Genomic DNA, 19,410 nt, shown 5'->3' with positions numbered 1-19,410 from the left:
TATATACAGTGTAGCATAGGTAAAATTATGGGACCCACATCATGTTCAAATTTGTTGGTATGATGGAATTATCAAAATAAACTCGAAGATGACAATTTCGAAAGATAATGAATTGAGCAAATAAATATAAAGATTGGAAGAGAATTTGATACGTAGAAGCGCAATGCGCGCTCATTGAAATTTGTATAACTTCGACTAAAGAAATCTAAAAACTACGTTTTAACTTCAACTGGCCATATTATAACATCGCAACATCCGATAGGCTTAATTTTTATATGAATTCATATCTACATTTCAACAGCTTTCATAATATGTTATAATCTTCAAGGTCACCTTTAATTCTGAAGAGCTATTAGATATTCAAATGTATGGTGTAGCTAAAATTACACGACCTAGGTTATTCAAGTTTTTACGCGTGATGACGTCATCAAAATAAAAATGTTTACAACCCATGAGAAAGATAATCAATTGAGCAAGCACATTCTAAAATTTTTGCGAAAATCGGGCTCAAATAACGGAGATGCGCTCTACTGAATGTGATAACCCACACAAAAAGATAAAAATTACTAATTTTTAAATTCAAGTGGCCATTTGATGACGTCATACCATTTTGTACGTCTAATGTGTACATGAATATGTATCTACAACCCAATGGCTTCCCGAATAAGTTAAAAAAATTAGGGGTCACCTGCCATTCTGAAGATTTATATTCATTTTAAAAAGGCCTTATTTTTCACCATTTTCAGCACTTTGATGCAATTAATTTGCGCATTTTGTCATTTTTAACCTGCTCGTATAGTGTTGTTTTAAGTCGGAACTGACTCAAATTTGGTGAATGTACTAAGAATGGTGAGTAGAATGCGATTTGTAAAAAAAATTCATATTTTTTACGCTTTTTAAGTATCGCGCGCGCAAAAACGCATTTTTGCGCAGTAATTTTTTTAAACACGCAAATGGCCTAATTCATGCTCTAAATTGATCAAAACTTAATTTTGAGCGTTTTAAATTTTTAACGCGCGATATCACGCGCATGAACCTACGTGCGCGTGCGTTTTTATTTGCTAATATTTTTACCCTTGATCTGAAGTTTACGTGTAGTGAATTTCATTAATATGTGATAATGAATTATGGAGATATGATTGATAATGTGATTTCGCAAAATGGCGTATAAATGTCGTCACGGATGAGTGATCACGCTGGAAAGCTTATTAGGATTAAGTTATATTATTTGAAAGATATTCTGAAATTTTTGTAATCATTGACATTAAACTTTTTGAGATAATTGTTACACAAAATAGTGTACAGAAACAATAAAAATAAAAAAAATAAAAAAAATAAAAAAAATAAAAAAAACTAGAATTTAATTCGTCACTTTGACGAATTATAGGTGATCATTTTTATCATTTTACTGAAATTAATTTTTTTTTAAACATGCACGTACGTTAACATACGATCGGAAAATGTTGATGTATGCCATCCTATTATATGCTTATAGTGCTGAGTTGTGCCTATATGCCATATACAATATGTACAGTATATACTGTATATCTATATACAGTGTAGCATAGGTGAAATTACGGGACACACATGTTCTAATTTTTTGGCATGATGACGTTATCAAACTAAACTTTAAGATGACAATTTCGAAAGATAATTAATTGAGCAAAAAAATATAAGATTTGGAAAAAAATTTGGCACGTAGAAGCGCTGTGCGCGCTCTTTGAATTGTGTATAACTTTGACGAAAAATATGAAAAAACTACTTTTTCACTTCAACTGGCCATATGTTAACGTTACAACATCCGATAGGCTTAATTTTTATATGAATTAATATCTACATTTCATCAGCTTTCATAATAAATTATAATCATCAAGGTAACCTTCAATTCTGAAGAGCTGTAAGATATTCAAATTTACTGCGAAGGTGAAATTACACGGCCTACGTTATTCAAGTTTTTACGCGTGATGACGTCATTAAAATGAAGATAGTGTCAACTCATGATAAAGATAATTAATTAAGCAAGCACATACTGAAAGTTGTGCGAAATTCGAGCACACATAACCAAGATGCGCTCTGTTGAATGTGATAATCTACACAAAAAGATAACAAATCCTAATTTTTAAATTCAAGTGGCCATTTGATGACGTCAAAACATTTTGTACGTAAAATGTGTACATGAATTCATATCTACAACTCAATGGCTTCCAGAATAAGTTTAAAAAATCGGGGGTCATCTTGCATTCTGAAGAATTATTTTCATTTTAAAAAAGACCTATTTTTCACCATTTTCAGAACTTTTGTAAAATAAATGTGCGCATTTTGTCATTTTTAACGTGCTCATATAGCGTTATTTTAAGTCGGAACTGACTCAAATTTGGTGAATGTACTAAGGATGGTGAGTAGAATGAGATTTGTAAAAAAAATTCATATTTGTTACGCTTTTTAAGTATCGCGCGCGCAAAAACGCATTTTTGCGCAGTAATTTTTTGAAACACGCAAATGGCCTAATTCATGCTCTAAATTGATCAAAACTTAATTTTGAGCGTTTTAAATTTTTAACGCGCGATATCACGCGCATGAACCTACGTGCGCGTGCGTTTTTATTTGCTAATATTTTTACCCTTGATCTGAAGTTTACGTGTAGTGAATTTCATTAATATGTGATAATGAATTATGGAGATATGATTGATAATGTGATTTCGCAAAATGGCGTATAAATGTCGTCACGGATGAGTGATCACGCTGGAAAGCTTATTAGGATTAAGTTGTATTATTTGAAAGATATTCTGAAATTTTTGTAATCATTGACATTAAACTTTTTTAGATAATTGTTACACAAAATAGTGTACAGAAACAATAAAAAGAAAAAAAATAATAAAAAAAAAAATAATAATAAAGATTTTATACAATAACAATAGGTGATCATTTTATTCTAAATGATCACCTAATAATAATAAAGATTTTATACAATAACAATAGGTGATCATTTTATTCTAAATGATCACCTAATAAAGGACGCCCTCAATAATTATTTTGTCAGACTTTTATTGGCCGAATATGCCCGACTCCTTTCTCACAAAAAGCCGGTATATACCGGTTATATTTCCGGCACAATAGTCCGATGAGAACGGGTATATGCCGGTAACGATACCGGCACGACGCCAGCATCATACCGGTATATTGCAGTTTTTTCAAGTTTTTAGGGGACAATATATCTTTTCTTAAAGTGGAGTTCCACCCAGAAAATTGCTATTTTTCATACATTTCAACTATTCTTTAAAAATATCATCCCTCTTTACTTCATATTTTTTTTAAATTTTTATCAATGAGTATGATTTTCTTGAAAATCACGCCTTTTTGCGTTTTGGGGGGATACCTTGTAATTTCCTATTCTTTTACATGCAAATGAGGGGTATATTTGAATATTCCTAAAAAATTAATTTCTTCACTAAAAAAAAATTTAAAATGTTTTTATATGTAATTTTTCCAGATCTTTCTATTTCTGGTATTTTTATTGCGTATACATTGCGCAATTTTGCGTAAATAGACACTTTCCCCCATTCGGTTGCTTTGTCTTTTTTAAAAAGTGAAAACATTATTTTTTGGGTTTTTTTTCTGTGGAAGTAATTAACTTTGAAAACTTCAAAATCTGATTTTATTAATCTTCATTTTTCATGTTTTGGGGGACAATATATATTTAATGTATTGAATAATGCTACACTGATGTATGCATCTATCTGACATCCGACTAAGGCGCAATTATTTGTCTTTTCTTTTAAGGAACTGCAGATGACAATACTAGAATCAAGCAGAGAACAAACAAAAATGGTACATCGATTCTGTTCATTTTACTCCACTCTCACTGTAATCATATATCACACTTTTCAAAATAACAAAGAATAATACTTACTAGTTTTGAGGTTGGCAATAAAGACTTATCAAATGTTGATCCCCATGTGCTGTTCATTTGAGGATTATTCAAAAAGCTATGTGGCGATAGACTTGTTGTCCTACTCGAGGGCTTTCTGCCATCCTATCAATAAATGAATCAATATATATTTTATAGTTATAACCAAGTTATAATGTACATGCTTCTTAAAAAGTTTCTAAAAGATAGATAAGATAGATTGTCAGTGCTTTGGTTGCCACTCTACAGTAACTCAGGTTTTAGCATGGGCTGTGGTCACAGTGGTCAACAGCAACATATCACTAAACTTATAATAGTTTACACCAGTGTAGTGATTCCTAGATTGTTCTGTAGTTAATCACATGTAAATTGAAAGTAGCTTTACCTAACAGAAAAGTGATATCTAATGGTGATAATTAACGCATTCTAATGCACATAATAAACATTTATTTTGAACATTGATTATTTGGCGAAATCAACTTGTTGTGCGTGCAATCTATAACTGCGCGTCAAAGGTTGGGGCACTGCCTTTTTAATGGTCTAGCTTCTGTCCATGATTTACGATGGATAAATTTAATAAAAGTAGGTGTGTTATTATTATATACAAATAATGAATGTTTTGAATTCGAAATTGAGAGAATATTTCATTCGATAAAAAATTGACTGCTCTACTTTCAACTCGCCTCGGCCTCGTTTAAAAATAGAGCTGTCAATTTTTCAACTCACCATCCAAATCATTTGTATATTGTCCTTAAAAATAATGCAAAAATATAGTAGTTGTTTTTAGCATAATAACATTTATTTTCATTATATATATTAAGAAAATATGATATAAAAAGCACATTTACCTGCAGAGTATCGGAGAAGGCCTAGAATTGATGAAAGAGCAAGGCACCATGCAGAATAAATTGATATGGAAAAAGACAAGTGATTAAACAAGCGGTGACAAACGCTTTAGCACTATACAAATGTATCTATAGTATTGTGAATATAATCATCAAGTTATTGCTGTGATTCAAAAACACTCAACAAATTTTCTTTTCTACTGTAATAACTAATTGAAATTCAGTTAAAATTCAGGGGCACATTGTGGTATATGACACTATAGTAGTATGTATTTGAAACAAAATGTGTAGACAAATGGTTGTCAGAAATTATAATTAATGTCTCAGGTAAACTTGAGTCTGTGACATTTCGGCCCATTTCAGAATTTGCCTATCTTATATTGTAATGCACTGTAATGATGTAAATTTTATAAATAAATTTGCTTATCTCAGTTTCTGTGTTTTTAATCAATTTACACAAAGGAGCGGCAACAGTAAGCGGAAAACCGACCGCGTAGCTTGTACCACATGGAGTCTGTATCTATCCAAAGCGGAAACCACCCATCCGCTCCACATTGTGTGTAAATGGTTATATGGAATAAAAGATTATATATTTTTATTACCGTTACCGCTTGTCTGTGTAAATTGGCCTTAAGAATAAGACTGCGCTGACAAGTCTTATTAAACATCTCTGGTTCTCACAGGTTAGTTATGGCATCTCCAGATGATACAATTTTACTGATTTATAGATATTTTCACCTGATATTACTATCACGTTGATTTAACCGTTTATTATTTTGCAATGTACTATATTCACATTTTGTTAACATTTTCAATTCAAATGCTTTCGCCAATGGCAAACATTCATCCAGGTACGTCACTGCTACTCTATACAAGTCCACAAATTTAGATCAAAAACCCTTAATGTTGTCGTTCTAATAGACAAACATGGAACAATATCATATAGATTTTCTAAGGTGATCATAACCGAGTGTGTGAAACAGTTTTTATGTTGTGCATGCCTATCTCAGAATTAAGCACAATTTATAATGCTGGTACTGTATTCTATCAAAACATTGTCTCCATTTTTTTTTAAAATTGACTTTTTTTATCCCAATACATGTTGTCTGGGTTATACCCTGCAAATTATGATGAGCCAAGCAGAAAGTATAAGTTTGTATTTTTTGTCGGAACATGTATGAATGATTTTGAATGGTACATACACGGTTTTGATACAGGAGTGAATTCCTAGCAACTTCTTCCAAAATCATGGCAAAATCTTGAATACAATTTTATTTTAAATTACTTCACATAGTCCAGTTCCCCATGTATTTTCGAGTGCAAATCATGGGGAAAGTGTAAACATTGTGTTTTATTAATATTTGAAGCATGCTGGTTATAAAACCAATCGTTAAGGCCAAAACAAGTATGCACAGACACTTTAGTTACATTATATGCAAATATTGAGAATTGGGGTCGAGGGTCAAATGTCCTACTTCCGGTCATTTCTTCGTAAAATGTTTCATTAGAGCAAATATAAATATGTATAACATTCTGAACAAGTTTCTGGAAAAATCAACACTTTAGCCTTATCGGTTTTCGATATATGGGAACCTGTAATTTCATCCCTTTGCATATTTCATGTAACTTGTACTACTAATTTGCATACTTGCGAGGTGAGTGATTAAAACAATCCTTTGTGTTGACTATTAGGAACCTATATCCGAGTCATTTGAGGGCAAACCAAAGTCACATTATGTAATGCAAACATTGAGAAATGGGGTCGAGGGTCAAATGTTGTCTTTCCGGTCGATTTTTTTGTAAAATGTTTCATTAGAGCAAACATAAATATATACATTCTGAATAAATCAGTGAAAAAATCAACTCTCTCTGACTAGTAGTTTTTTAGATATGGTAACCCTGTAATTTCACCCTAATTTGCATATTTAAACTAATTTGCATGTCATCGGGATAAATGACAGTGCTCAAATTTTGATCTCCTATCTATGTTTGCAATTTGTTTCAATTTGGGCTGTTTTTTTTTTAGATAGATTGCCTAGCCTATATGTATTGTGATTTGATAGAATTAAGATGGACACATCATGATGGAACACTGTTTGTATATTGTAGGATATTATACAAATGTGATTACAAAATGCAATGTGTAAGCAACCCGAAACAGCTCCTGTGCATTGAATGTTTGACATACTGTAGGGATGTACAAATATGATTATTATGCAATATGTAAACCACTTTATTATATATCAAATTTAAATACAAAAGGTTGCATACCATAACTGTTGATAGCTTTCTAATGGCCCTTTCAAGTTTCTCAGATTTGACAGTATCTTGCGAGATAGTGACATTCTGTTTTGTCTGAAGAAGGGTAGTCAGGCTTTCCTTGGCCTGTTCATTACTGTCACCCTGCCAGGCTTGCAGAGGTCGTGACTGGAGGCCTAAATCAAGTTGAGCAACTTAGAAAAAAAATTTGTAAATTTTTTCTATAATAATACTTATGTCTATAAATTGAGATACAATTTATTAAAATAAGTATACCTTCATGAAACTCACAAGAATGTTCTGTGACCTTTATCTCGTTTGGTTAAATAAAGTTTATTCTGGTAATAACTATGTCTAGAATAAATGAGTGACACTTTAAACCTAAAGTTTGCTATCAATGTATTTATAAACACAATAGTTCAAAGTAAATAAATCTTACTTTTGGCATCATAGCAGTAGATTTTAACAGAATGACTTTCTCCATAGGCACATACAGCCAGGATGTGATCATAGGGATGGTAATCAACATCACACACTGGATGATGGTAGCCTAGTGTACTATAAGATGCAACTTGATCACCTTGTGACAAAAAACAAAATAATTGTTTGCCTTTCAAACTATAAAAATACACATTACACAATGCTAACCATTGCTATAACATCCAACTGAATTGATTTTTATCAAAAAAGCAATTTTGAAATTGAATGTCACCACCAACAGTTAATTATGCTGGATAGAGTGCAAAAAATACTTTGATACTTGATACCAAAGTGATGTCACACCCAGAACAATCTATGTTATATCTAAGATAGACAAGGTAGCTATAAAAGTTCTATTCATAATGCTTTCTATCTCAGAATTAAGCATAATTCATATATAGATACCTGTATCTGTGTTCCATACGTAAGCTTGACAATCCTCGCTTCCTGATATGACAAAAGTTCCACACTCTGTCAGCGTGCTACGAACATGCTCCCGGAAGTTTAAGGCACCAACATATCGTTGTATAATTGAATTACTAAAAGGGACAGGGACGTAAGCAATATAAATTATTAAGAGTGAAAATACCATCCAAGTTACTGTCAAAAAATTTACACAACACAGATTTATTAGGATTCGGGAAATTCTGGATATAACTGATTTAACTTTAGAAACAGATGTGCAGAGGTGAATGCAAGTAGATTTTTTTGATAGAATCAAAATTAACAGGATTAAAGGTGGGACGGATGATAGACGTTCCCTGTCAAAATGTTTACAATTATGCTTTTTCTGCCCATGAAGTTTAAATTAATTCTGTGAGTGCACCCTATTAATGTGATATTCATTAATTAAATACATCATTTTTTAAAGCTAATAGTCAGTTATTGCAGTTTAATCGGTGGTGCAGATTTTGTGGTACAAGAGAGATTCCACTACCTCAGCTGAAGTCAGAATGTGAACCTCCAGTTGCCCTGAAATTACACTCAAAATCAGGTACTAAAATACTTGCCAATTTAAAATTGCAGTTAGTTTAACTTTGACTGCCCTAGGTTTTTCCACTTAGAAACTGCCACCACCAGCATTTTTAAAAATTTTGATGTTTTTTTTTACAGCTGATTGAAACTATGTATGTGATCTGATTGATATGTAATTTAGACTCACAATATGTAAATCGTAATAGAAAATCAATCAATAGTAAATCAACATTAAGGTTGAGGGAAGGTACAAAGAGGAACAATTTTTAAATATATTCTTTATCCATTCAGCAACGAAATATTTTGTTTATGTTTTAGGCCTATAAATAATATACCACTAAATACAGTTAAAACATGCGATCTAATACTTTGTTAAAACTGTCATAGTCGATTGAAATAGTAAAGTGACGATACACCACTACGACGTTTATATTTTTTGTAATTATTAATTAATACAAATAAATTTATATATATAGAAGACAACAAGACTAACACAACGCAACTCCTGAAAAAAGACAATTCTTTTCCTGGAAAATCAAGAATTATGTAAGGCAACAAAGAAGCTTACAACTGGCATTTTCTATATGAAAAAGACTTACATTCTCAAGTCTAACATACGAATAATGTTATCTCTGCAGTGCACAAGTAGCCTCTTCCCACCAGGATGTATGCATACATTGTTAATAGCTACACCAACCAATTCCTGTTCTTGGATAATGGAGTCTATTTGCCATTCATCACTTGACACTAAAATATAAAATAATAATATCTATATATTAATGCTACTAAATTGTTCGCGTATTTTACGTATCTCCTCCAAAACCACTGAACGGTACATGCTCACATTTGGCACACTGATGTTTATTGATAGGCCGCACACGATAGGCTATGTCTCTTTCCTGAATTTTAAGGATAAACACTAAAAAAGGAAAAAGCATAGCATTGACATCTCAGAGACCATTGTTACGTCACTGTATAAACTACGCAACCTCCTCTGTTGTGTACCACCATGGCCGGATCTACAAATACCATGCCAAGTTAAACAGTGTTTAGTCTCGCCAGCTGGTCAACCGTATCGAGTGATCACGTCGTTGAAGTTTTAATTAATAACATTTATTCTTTGAACAGAATGATTTTTGTAAATCATGGTTTGGCCAAGTGAGTAAAACGCCTTGGCCATTGATATCAATGCTTAGTACGTTCGAGTTCGAATCCGTGACATGTGTAATTATCACCGCTTAAAGCTAAAAATCAAAACTAGACCACAATGTAATTACAAAACACACACACAAATAAAACGAATCCAAATGGGTGTCGTGTTTCCGTTAAATATCAAATATCAACGAAAAATACACTCAAAATGTTTGTGTCCGAGCACATCATCTAATTTCGACTACTTTTTGTGTCGATTTCATAGTCCGTAAGCATTATTATTTAATATTCCAATACTTCACATCTTAATTCGATAACTTATAGGCCATCGGGTGAAAATCCTATCATTCAATCCCGTTCCGATTTCTTAAGAATAAGAAAACTCTTCATGGTATAATTAATTTAATAATATTTTAAAAGTGATAACACAAAGTTTGACCAAAAAAATGTGTGGTATAAAAAGAAAATTACATTCAAGCGTTCGTAATTTAAATTTGTTCTACTGGTTTGACCCATGACCTTTTCAAAATGTTATTCGTTCATCTAAGTATTATTCAGTTGAATAAAATAGTTACTTATATATATATATCTTCAAATAATAAAAATAATATATAAATGAATTAATAATAAGCAAAAAATAGATTAAAATAGTTTTATCTTAATTTTAGTGTGACAAATATTTACGATTTGATGTAGCGCCTATACACAATAACAACATGGCGTCGATTACGGAACACACGTTTTTTTTCTGAGGGTTCCAATAAAATATTGTTTCCACCATGAAAGCAGTGTTTAGGAACCACATTAAACATTACAGATGTTAGATTTAATAAGGTTGTTGCTTGTACCAAATTGTGGATGGTATCTGCAAAAATATGAAGACTAAACTACAAGATTTCATATTCAGATTTTGCATCACTTGAATTGATTGTTGCGGTGAATAGAAATACACTTCCCCTGGCGCGGCGCAACAACGTTAACATTGGTAAGTTTAACACATTCACTAGGCCCTTAAGCAAAATTTGTTCTGTACAAGCTATGTGCTACACTGAAATTGGTTAAATATTGATATAATTAAATGACTTGTATTTTATAGTAAAGAGAATTTACAGAAAAAATTTACATTGGCCTACGACAAAATACTTAATTAATAATTTTTAAATAATTAATATTTGAATAAACAATAAATTACCATATCATCTATATTAAAGTATTATTAATATTGGAGTATACAATTACTCTATTTTAGAACATGTATTTAGGCTAACTTAGTAATAGGCCTAAGCTAGTATACAGTAATACAGTGTTGGATACAACTCTAGCTAAGAGGCTAGAGGCTAGCTTAGTGTAGCAGTAGGCGCGCCTGTTCCCTGTTTGTATAAAAACCAGAAAAAAAACATATAATATTCAATCATTAAAGTATATATATTGAATCAAATTATACTATTAATATTATAGTGAATTTTGACATTTTTTTTTATCTTTTACACGCTTAATTTCAAAGACAGCTACCCATTTCATCAGAATCAATAACCTGTATGGCCACCACGAGCAAGTGAACTGTATTTAAATTAATAAATGTAATAGCTTAGCAAAGTAGCAATACAATGCAGGAGCACATGAATTGATCTATCAATGACCAATGTTCCAGAAGATATTCAAAGGCATGTCCCAAGCACATCTACTTAATAAAGATAGTATATTAAATAATTGTGGACATTGTGGACTTTCTTCAGACACCATTTCATTTTCATAAAGTTTTGATTGTTAACAACAAAAAGGTTATTTCAGATGGCTTCATTGGTAAACTTATAACTATGATATAGAATAACCTCAATATAAAATATAAAGATGTCAATTGACTAAGACTAGTTGTTATTTATACTAAAGGGTAAACCAATCTATGCATCTTTGTATCAAGTCAGCCAATACAAGAAACAAGAAAAATGTTTAAAAAATTCTATATCAAGATTGTTTCATAGTGTTTTCTTTTATTTAACATCTAATCAAGAACTAAAGTACAGTATTGCCTATTTATTAGCATTTACTTCTTTAAAACTGTAATCCACATTCAATGTAAGTAAATATATCAAACAAAAACAACTCATATAATACATTATTATATTGTACTGTATTTTAATCCAAACATTTCACATGGTTTATTAATATAAATATTATTCATTTTATCATAAAATACTGCTGATATATTTATAATTACATATCTGATGTAAGTAGCTTTCGTCTGTTTGATAGCAAAAAATCGTTTATTTGTTTATTAAAAGAACAGCAGGTTGACACAATTTAATTTTATATGACGCGATTTAACTTGAACTGACGCTACAACATGACGGAGTACAATCAACACCTTTCATGTCCAGCCTATGATTTTGGCGAGATGTTTTTGGTTTTGCGGCCTAGCGATGACGTATAATCAAGGTAAAGACAGAAAAAGACTGTGCGGAGCATGGGTTACTGCTAGTTATTATAATTATTATTATTTATTGAATCTCAGTATGACTAACTATACCTTATATCAATGTCTATATAATGATTGATTATTTTTATATTGAATTTGTTCTATATTAGGGGTTTTTGTAATTGTCAAGATCACTGATTCATAGATGATAGATTTTTCCTTCATACATTTCAAAGTAAATCAATGCATAACATTACAAATTGAATTTAATTTAGTGGAAGAATTGTGAAACTCAAACATTTTTAATCATGTTCATTAATTAGTGTGTTTGTTTTTGTATATTGACATTGTTTTTGTATTGTAGTTTGTTTTACGTTTTACAGTACCAAATAAGAACTTTATTTTAATGGTACAGCTTACCTGATGTAGCTGGTCTTCTAGTTAATGCATTTTTCCAAACTATAAGAGTACCTAAGCTGTCCCCAGAGTATAGTTTCTGCCCATCCAAAGAAAAGCAAAGGCAGTTCACTAGACCTTTGTGGCTATCAAGCTCTTGAAGAAGCTGAAATAATATATACAGGAAGCATAAATTGCGATTTTATTACAATAAGGCCACTAATGTTTTGATTTTTTTAAGAGTATTCATTTGCATCTTAGCGTGCTTAATATTTAAACTGTTATCATGTATGTTTCCCTTCAATAACTTTAATTATAATATACCCTTTTCCTCAATGAAAAAACTTAAAGTAAAAATAAAATAAATGATGTTTAAAATTACATTTGTGATTTTTGATTTGTATTGGTATTTAGAATAAAAAAAGAAAGTCAACAATCATAAACTCTCTAAGATTTACCTCCCCATTGATACCAGTGTTGTTTGCATTCCAAAAGCGTATGATATGGTCAAAGCATCCAGTGGCAACAATGTTGCTTTGGGCTGGGTGGAATTTTGCAGCATACACATAGCTAGGATGAGGAAACACCTTGTTTGCCGCTCCACCAGGAGATGCAAGGTTCCAAATTCTATAAAAAAAAAATTATCTTCATACTCATGGAAATGAAAGAATGGAATGATAAAATGAAATTACCTTTTAGATAAATCAATATTTAAATGATTCAACTCAAAAATAAAAAATAAAAAAATGTATTTACAGTCACGATTATGTGAATGCGAATTTTATTTTGAAAAATCATATATTGAAGCAACAAAAATACAAACTTCTTGATGTTGTAACAAAAGATCTGAATGAGAAGAAATGGAAATACAGCAAAGAGCTACCAAACTTGCTGGATAATAAATCTAATAATGATCACTTAATTATAACCTACCGTGCTGTTCCGTCAGAAGATGCTGATAGCAGTTCGTCATCTGATAAAGACCAACAAACATCATATATGACACCATAGTGACCTGAAAACTCACAGCGCATATCACCAGATGGAATCTATAATAAAAGTTGAACCCTACAGTAATTCATTGTCATGTCTGTTTTGCCATGCATACATTGATTTCCTATTTAAGGCACATGCATAGCTTGCTCAGATGCAGGTTGATTTTCACTGTCTTTACAGCAATCTTTATACATTTTTAGCTAGAATGTTGGGATAGCTACCATTAAATTGTAATTAGCTTTTAATAGATAATTTTTGCTAGTTTAAAATTTGTTTTATAGATTTTATATTATCTATAATTTGTTTTATAGATTTTATATGATCAACCTTTCACATACAAATTAAAATTCATCAAAAATATTAGATAGATATTATTGAACAGGATATTTTAAGTTGCTAAATTAGTTATAGTTGTTTTTTATGCAATTTTTCTGCTAAAAAACTTCCGACATCAACATACTTCGGTAACATTTTGTCACGCTAAGAGATGGGAACAATTAGCATAGAATTAATTAGTCGGTCCTGTATTATAAAAATACTTACATCATATACCAGTAATGGGTATCCAGACTTGTCTTTGCAACAGCAAACAATTCCACGGCCATCATGAGAGAACTTGATAACAAAACAACCTTTCTTACCACCAGCTAGAGATAACATCAGCTTGTTTGGGATTCTACACATTTGTCCAGGTAAACGACTCCAATTTGTTGGATTTTTTTCTCTGTAAAATCAATCAAAAGCTAAATTAAATACAGTATTAGCCAAAATCATTGTGCTGCCAATTTGTTTGCAACCACCATGAAATGAGGTATCATTTACTGTATAGTATTATAGATTATTGATCTAGTTGAGATTACTCAAGCCATTAAGTGAATTTTTCCAACACTAATGATCAGCAATTAAATTGTTTTGTCCAGATGTAAACATTAAAATAAATTTGGAATTTTAAAATCAGCAAAAATGTTGGGCCGCGGAAAAAATGGGATATACAGTAAACAGTATTTTATATTTTGACTTTATTTAAAGAGGGTAACTTTTCAAAAAATTCCAGTTAATAAACAGTAGTGTATTTATATTATCAGATCACTTACTCAAAATGTTGACCTTTCCTACGTCCATCCAAAGTCTTCTTTAGTTCTTTGTATGTCATTCTTCCCTGTTCCTATAAGAGGATAGAATTGATATTGATGATAATAACACAACTGATTGCAACTTGATTTAACTTGGCTCCGTCTCATTAAATAGAGCAGTCAATAATTCAACTCAATTCTTACCATCCAACTCATAAATTTTCATTATTTGAGACTATTTGTAAGATCATGTCATGCAACATAATTAAAGGATGATTTGGTGGTCGGGCATGCTTTTATGATTTGTGATTATATTGATAGAAAAACTAAATTTCTCTTCTTATTCATCTTTTTGGAACTTTATAAAGACACTCCCTGCAATTCCAATGATCATTGCTCATGGCGCTGTGGACTTACTGTAAATATTACACTTTTCAACTACATGCTCTTCCCCTAAGGGTTACGTTATGTCAGTGTTGCCAATTCTAGCACCCATTCGTCTGCCCACAACAGTGGCTGTGTGAACTAGAACACAGAGGTAATCCCCTACTTGACAACAAAGATGTACTAGCTTCTTTAAAGTGCACAAGAGCCAGTGTAGACTGGACCTACTGTTATCCAAGAAGACTTGTTCTACCACCAGAACCAAGGAGTAAGCCTCGATATTATGGCTATAGATTATAGTTCCGCTGTCTTAACTGCTCGGCCATTCGCTCACATTAAACCAGTTCATTTCTTAAATGTACATTCTACGGATAATTATGATTTACATAAATGACTACCTAAGTAGTTTGCGCATTCAAATTAGGCTGAGACATTAGTTTTGTAGGCCTTGATGGTAATAACAGCGGTAATGTACGAACATCGTACCCTAGCTATACAGTAGGTCTAGATTGGTGTTGTCTCGTTGATGAATTGATTTTTCTTATTGGCAGACCTGGTATCCATTATTGTTTATTTATGATCGACACTATCACACCAAAATCGAATACATCACAAAAGCAAAATTAAAATATCAATTTAAGTGCAATATTTGCTGGTATTTAATAGGATCAACTTATTTTTCAATTTTTTCACCGTTTTAAAGACAACAGAAATTATCCCAATAGGAACATTTATTATTACATTTATTTTTACAAAAAAGGCAGTGTCTTTTATTTATTTACATCCTATCCTTTGGTATCCCTTTTAGATTTAACTTTTTCACATTTTATATATTATTTATTCATTTATTATTAACTGAATAAAGCACAATTAAGAAATATATATACAGTATTTTTGTTTTCATTCTACATATACTAAAGTTTAGTAGTATTTTGGGTTCAGTTCAAGGATTTGTTGAGTTTACTAGATAGACTACATACATTTTTGCCGACCAATGGTACAATTTTTAGAGACACAAAATAGCACTTAAGTTACCTTTTGAGTTGCAAACATTGATCTAAATGCAGGTTCTACATTACTAGGTGTAGTGATTGGTTTCAAGGTGATATAGAGTGTTGATGGGTATGGCTGTCTTGCTATATTGCTCCACCACTGGTAAACCTGCACAAATAAATAGGAAATCGGACAATAACCACCCGGACAATACTCACCCATTATGGACTGTACCATTGTTAGAGTGTATTACAATGTTAAGTACTACATTCAATAAATATATATATGTATATACCTGCACAAATAACCTGCAGAAATAAATATACATATATTCTGCGGTACAGAAACCTGAGCTGCACTGACGAGATCTAATAAGATCGAAACAGTACTGTCTGCAGATTGGATATATATATATATAAACAAATCAGGCAAAGAACATTCATTCTAAACCGCCCGGTGATATACTGAAATTTAATTAATTAATTTGAAACGATAAAGATGAGGAAATCTGTGAGAATGAGAAAAAGTCGCCCCAACCGAGACTCGAACACGGACCGTCTGCTTGATATGCAGTTGTCCTAACCATTAGACCACTGGGGCTTTCATGGTATTGTTTGAACTCGATTGGATAGCGACTCTTTAACATTCTCGGCGTTTTACGGCGGAACAGCACTAGTCCTCAGTTGTACGCACGCGCACCAGAGATCAAATTGATACGCCCTCATCTTACAGTATTTTTATTCACGAGGCGGGATCTATTATATATATATATATATAAATCCAAAGGCAAAATACTGAAAAAACTACAATGCTGTGGGTATCAGTGGCTGGATCTCAATGGAGATACAAAAAAAAATGGCTGGATTTCAATGTAGCGAAAAGCTAAATCAAAACGATAAAGTAAAACATCCAGAAAAGTTAGCAGAACTTTCGGGCAACACTAGCCCTTCATCAGTGCAAGTGAAGGAATATATATATATAAATCAAATTTGACAGTATGATTTATATATAATTTACACAGTGCTACGCAACACAATTGATTTATATATATATATATATAATGCACTGCTGAAGGGCCAGTGTTGCCCGAAAGCTCTGCTAACTTTTCTGGCTGTTTTACTTTATGGTTTTGATTTAGCTTTTCGCTACATTGAAATCCAGCCACTGATACCCACAGCCTTTTTTCAGTATTTTGCCTTTGGATATATATATATGCATCATTTTTCTCATTTTCCTCATCTTTATCGTTTCAAAATTAATTAAATAATTTCCAGTGTATCACCGGGCGGTTTAGAATTTATTTCTATGCCTGTTGTGTTTATTTAGATAGTTTTAATAATAATAATATTTTAACAACTTTTATTATTAAAAGATTGTTATATTCTATACACTTTCACTAGAAAATATAGGTGCAATACCAATTGCATAAAGTATAAATTATTCTGATTATTAAGTAAAGAATTTACAGTATGGTAAATAAATGATAATAATAATAGGCACCTCTCACTCTGTTTATATTATTTGAATATAAATTTTGCTGGAATAGAACATACATGTGAGAGGTAGCAGAGCCAGATAGAATTGAACCAGATCATAAGAAATTTATATTTGCCGTTCTGTCTATTGTCAGTGTTTATTTGAGGCTTGGCATCACAAAAGCGACGCAGAGTCGCAACCCGAACCTTGAAGTTCAGGATGTGAAAAAAACCCTAACCTATCCATTTTAAAATTTCAATAAAAAACGATACTATAAACACTTATCTTTAACTCATCAAAGTCTTGTTCATAAAAAAATATCACAAGTATGTGTATTTTGCAATTATTTAAGTCGTTTCCATTGAAAATCATTAGGAAATTGTATTTTTGTTCACTAAAAAAAAAAAACTTTCTTTACGGCGCTTTTGTAAACAAACCGTTTGGTACCTATCTGTTCAAAAATATATCAGCTACCATCATTTTTAACAACCTAAGGGATTTTTTTTAATCTAGCCAATGGAAATTGGTTTTATTAAGGTGTTAGGTTGTTGAACAAGAATGTGTGAATCCTTGACTGTGATTGGCTATAGAGATAAATTACGCTCTCTGATTGACTGACGCTTTTGTTTACGATGAAACAGCATGGCTTCCACCGTAGTTTCTGGAATGAACGTTTCAACATTTTGTGAATATTTAGGAAGTTAATCGTTATTTTTATCCATATATTTTTAAAAAATAACAAAAAATATAATATTATGTATCACACAGGGATATATTTAGACTAGTTTGCCGTTATTGAGATGAAAACAGCGAGTTTTGACAGAGAGTCTTGTCGCGTTGATCGGCGGGGTTGGCCAGGCCAGGGAGTTGTTATTAATAACAACTCCCTGGCCAGGCCAAGCTAATCAGCGTCGCTACTTCAATGTTGATTTTCTCAAAATGAAGATTTCCCGAGCTAGAAAGTGACTTGCATGTTTTCATTAATAACTCTTCATATAATAAACCAATTTTATTCAACAACAGCTCATTTTAAAGCTTATTAAATATAGATTACGAATATATAAAAATCTAAAAAATTATTATTTCCGACACTACAACGATTTTGTGTTTTTTTTTGGTGAATATTATTTTTTAGATTTAATAATTGTTCTAATTGCATAGAGGATCATGATGAATGAAGTCTGAAATGCTTACATCTACTTGTTCTGGTTTTGTTTTGAAATGAAATGGTGGGTGGAAAAGCTGTAAACGCACTTTCTTCTCTGTGTTGAGTGTTTTGTTTGAACCAAGCACCTGTAAGCAATAACATAAATAATTCAACTTTAACTGGCAGTAAGGAAAAATTGAATTTGTGACAAGATTGTTGACATACAGTACTTTATACATTGCATTGTAAATGGCTGCAATAAGGTACAAGTCTAAATTACTATTACTTCGTTAACTAACAATTTTCAAATCCCATTACCTTCAAAAATGCCCAAGCAACACGATGCCATCCCCCTTCCCTTGCAACTGTGCGTGATTTACCATTCACAGATTTCATGCTTACAAAGTCTAAAATCTAAAAATAAAATCATAAGGCACTGTATGCTGTATAGTTTAGAAATAATGGTAACAATTAAATATTGTTTCAGATTTTTATAATCTAAACACCTAAATAAATTCCTGTCATTTGATTGAACGAATGTGGGTCACATGGCGTGCAATAATACACACTATTAAACAATCGTTTAATAGTATTTTTTTTTCGCGTTGGGAAAATATTTTGTTTTATACTATTGTTTTTGAAATACAACAGAGCCACCTATTTTGTACTTTCACCGCGATTTGAATGTTATGACTGGTTTTTTGTGAAGGAAGTGCATTTCTGGAAAAATATATGTACTAATTTATATCAGAAAGACATTCAAATTAGCTTTAGATCATTTGTAGGATTTTGATTAATGGGAACATCTCTACAAGACATGGAATCGTTGGAAAAAACATAATTAGCCTAGATGAGTTCAAGTTGTTTTTTGAAGTTTTGCCTTTTAGCCTAGGCCTGTTAGTTTTAGGCCT

General features: G+C 31.6%; 2 protein-coding genes across 6 annotated transcripts in view; one reads left to right on the top strand and one right to left on the bottom strand.

Annotated features, from left to right (window-relative positions):
• Positions 1-19,410, top strand: part of LOC144845548 (peroxisomal multifunctional enzyme type 2-like) — a 254,730-nt gene that overhangs the window by 8,297 nt on the left and 227,023 nt on the right. The window lies entirely within an intron of this gene.
• LOC144845542 (jouberin-like) overlaps positions 1-19,410 on the bottom strand; it is a 59,697-nt gene that overhangs the window by 13,181 nt on the left and 27,106 nt on the right. For all 5 annotated transcript variants that reach the window (XM_078702939.1, XM_078702941.1, XM_078702942.1 and 2 more), the window contains exons 9-22: positions 18,818-18,913; positions 18,547-18,645; positions 15,919-16,044; positions 14,521-14,591; positions 13,970-14,150; positions 13,364-13,479; positions 12,889-13,057; positions 12,455-12,596; positions 9,066-9,213; positions 7,897-8,030; positions 7,451-7,591; positions 7,024-7,205; positions 4,756-4,776; positions 3,911-4,033 (exon numbers count right to left, since the gene is read on the bottom strand). In XM_078702939.1, the coding sequence (XP_078559065.1) occupies positions 3,911-4,033; positions 4,756-4,776; positions 7,024-7,205; positions 7,451-7,591; positions 7,897-8,030; positions 9,066-9,213; positions 12,455-12,596; positions 12,889-13,057; positions 13,364-13,479; positions 13,970-14,150; positions 14,521-14,591; positions 15,919-16,044; positions 18,547-18,645; positions 18,818-18,913 (1,749 nt within the window). The remainder of the gene's footprint in view (positions 1-3,910; positions 4,034-4,755; positions 4,777-7,023; positions 7,206-7,450; positions 7,592-7,896; positions 8,031-9,065; positions 9,214-12,454; positions 12,597-12,888; positions 13,058-13,363; positions 13,480-13,969; positions 14,151-14,520; positions 14,592-15,918; positions 16,045-18,546; positions 18,646-18,817; positions 18,914-19,410) is intronic.

This window comes from Antedon bifida, chromosome 6 (genome assembly GCF_963402885.1).
Source record: "Antedon bifida chromosome 6, ecAntBifi1.1, whole genome shotgun sequence".
In the NCBI taxonomy this organism is placed as follows: Eukaryota; Metazoa; Echinodermata; class Crinoidea; order Comatulida; family Antedonidae; genus Antedon; species Antedon bifida.
Note: the sequence above shows the minus strand (reverse complement) of the source record. Positions and strands in the feature narration are given on the sequence as shown.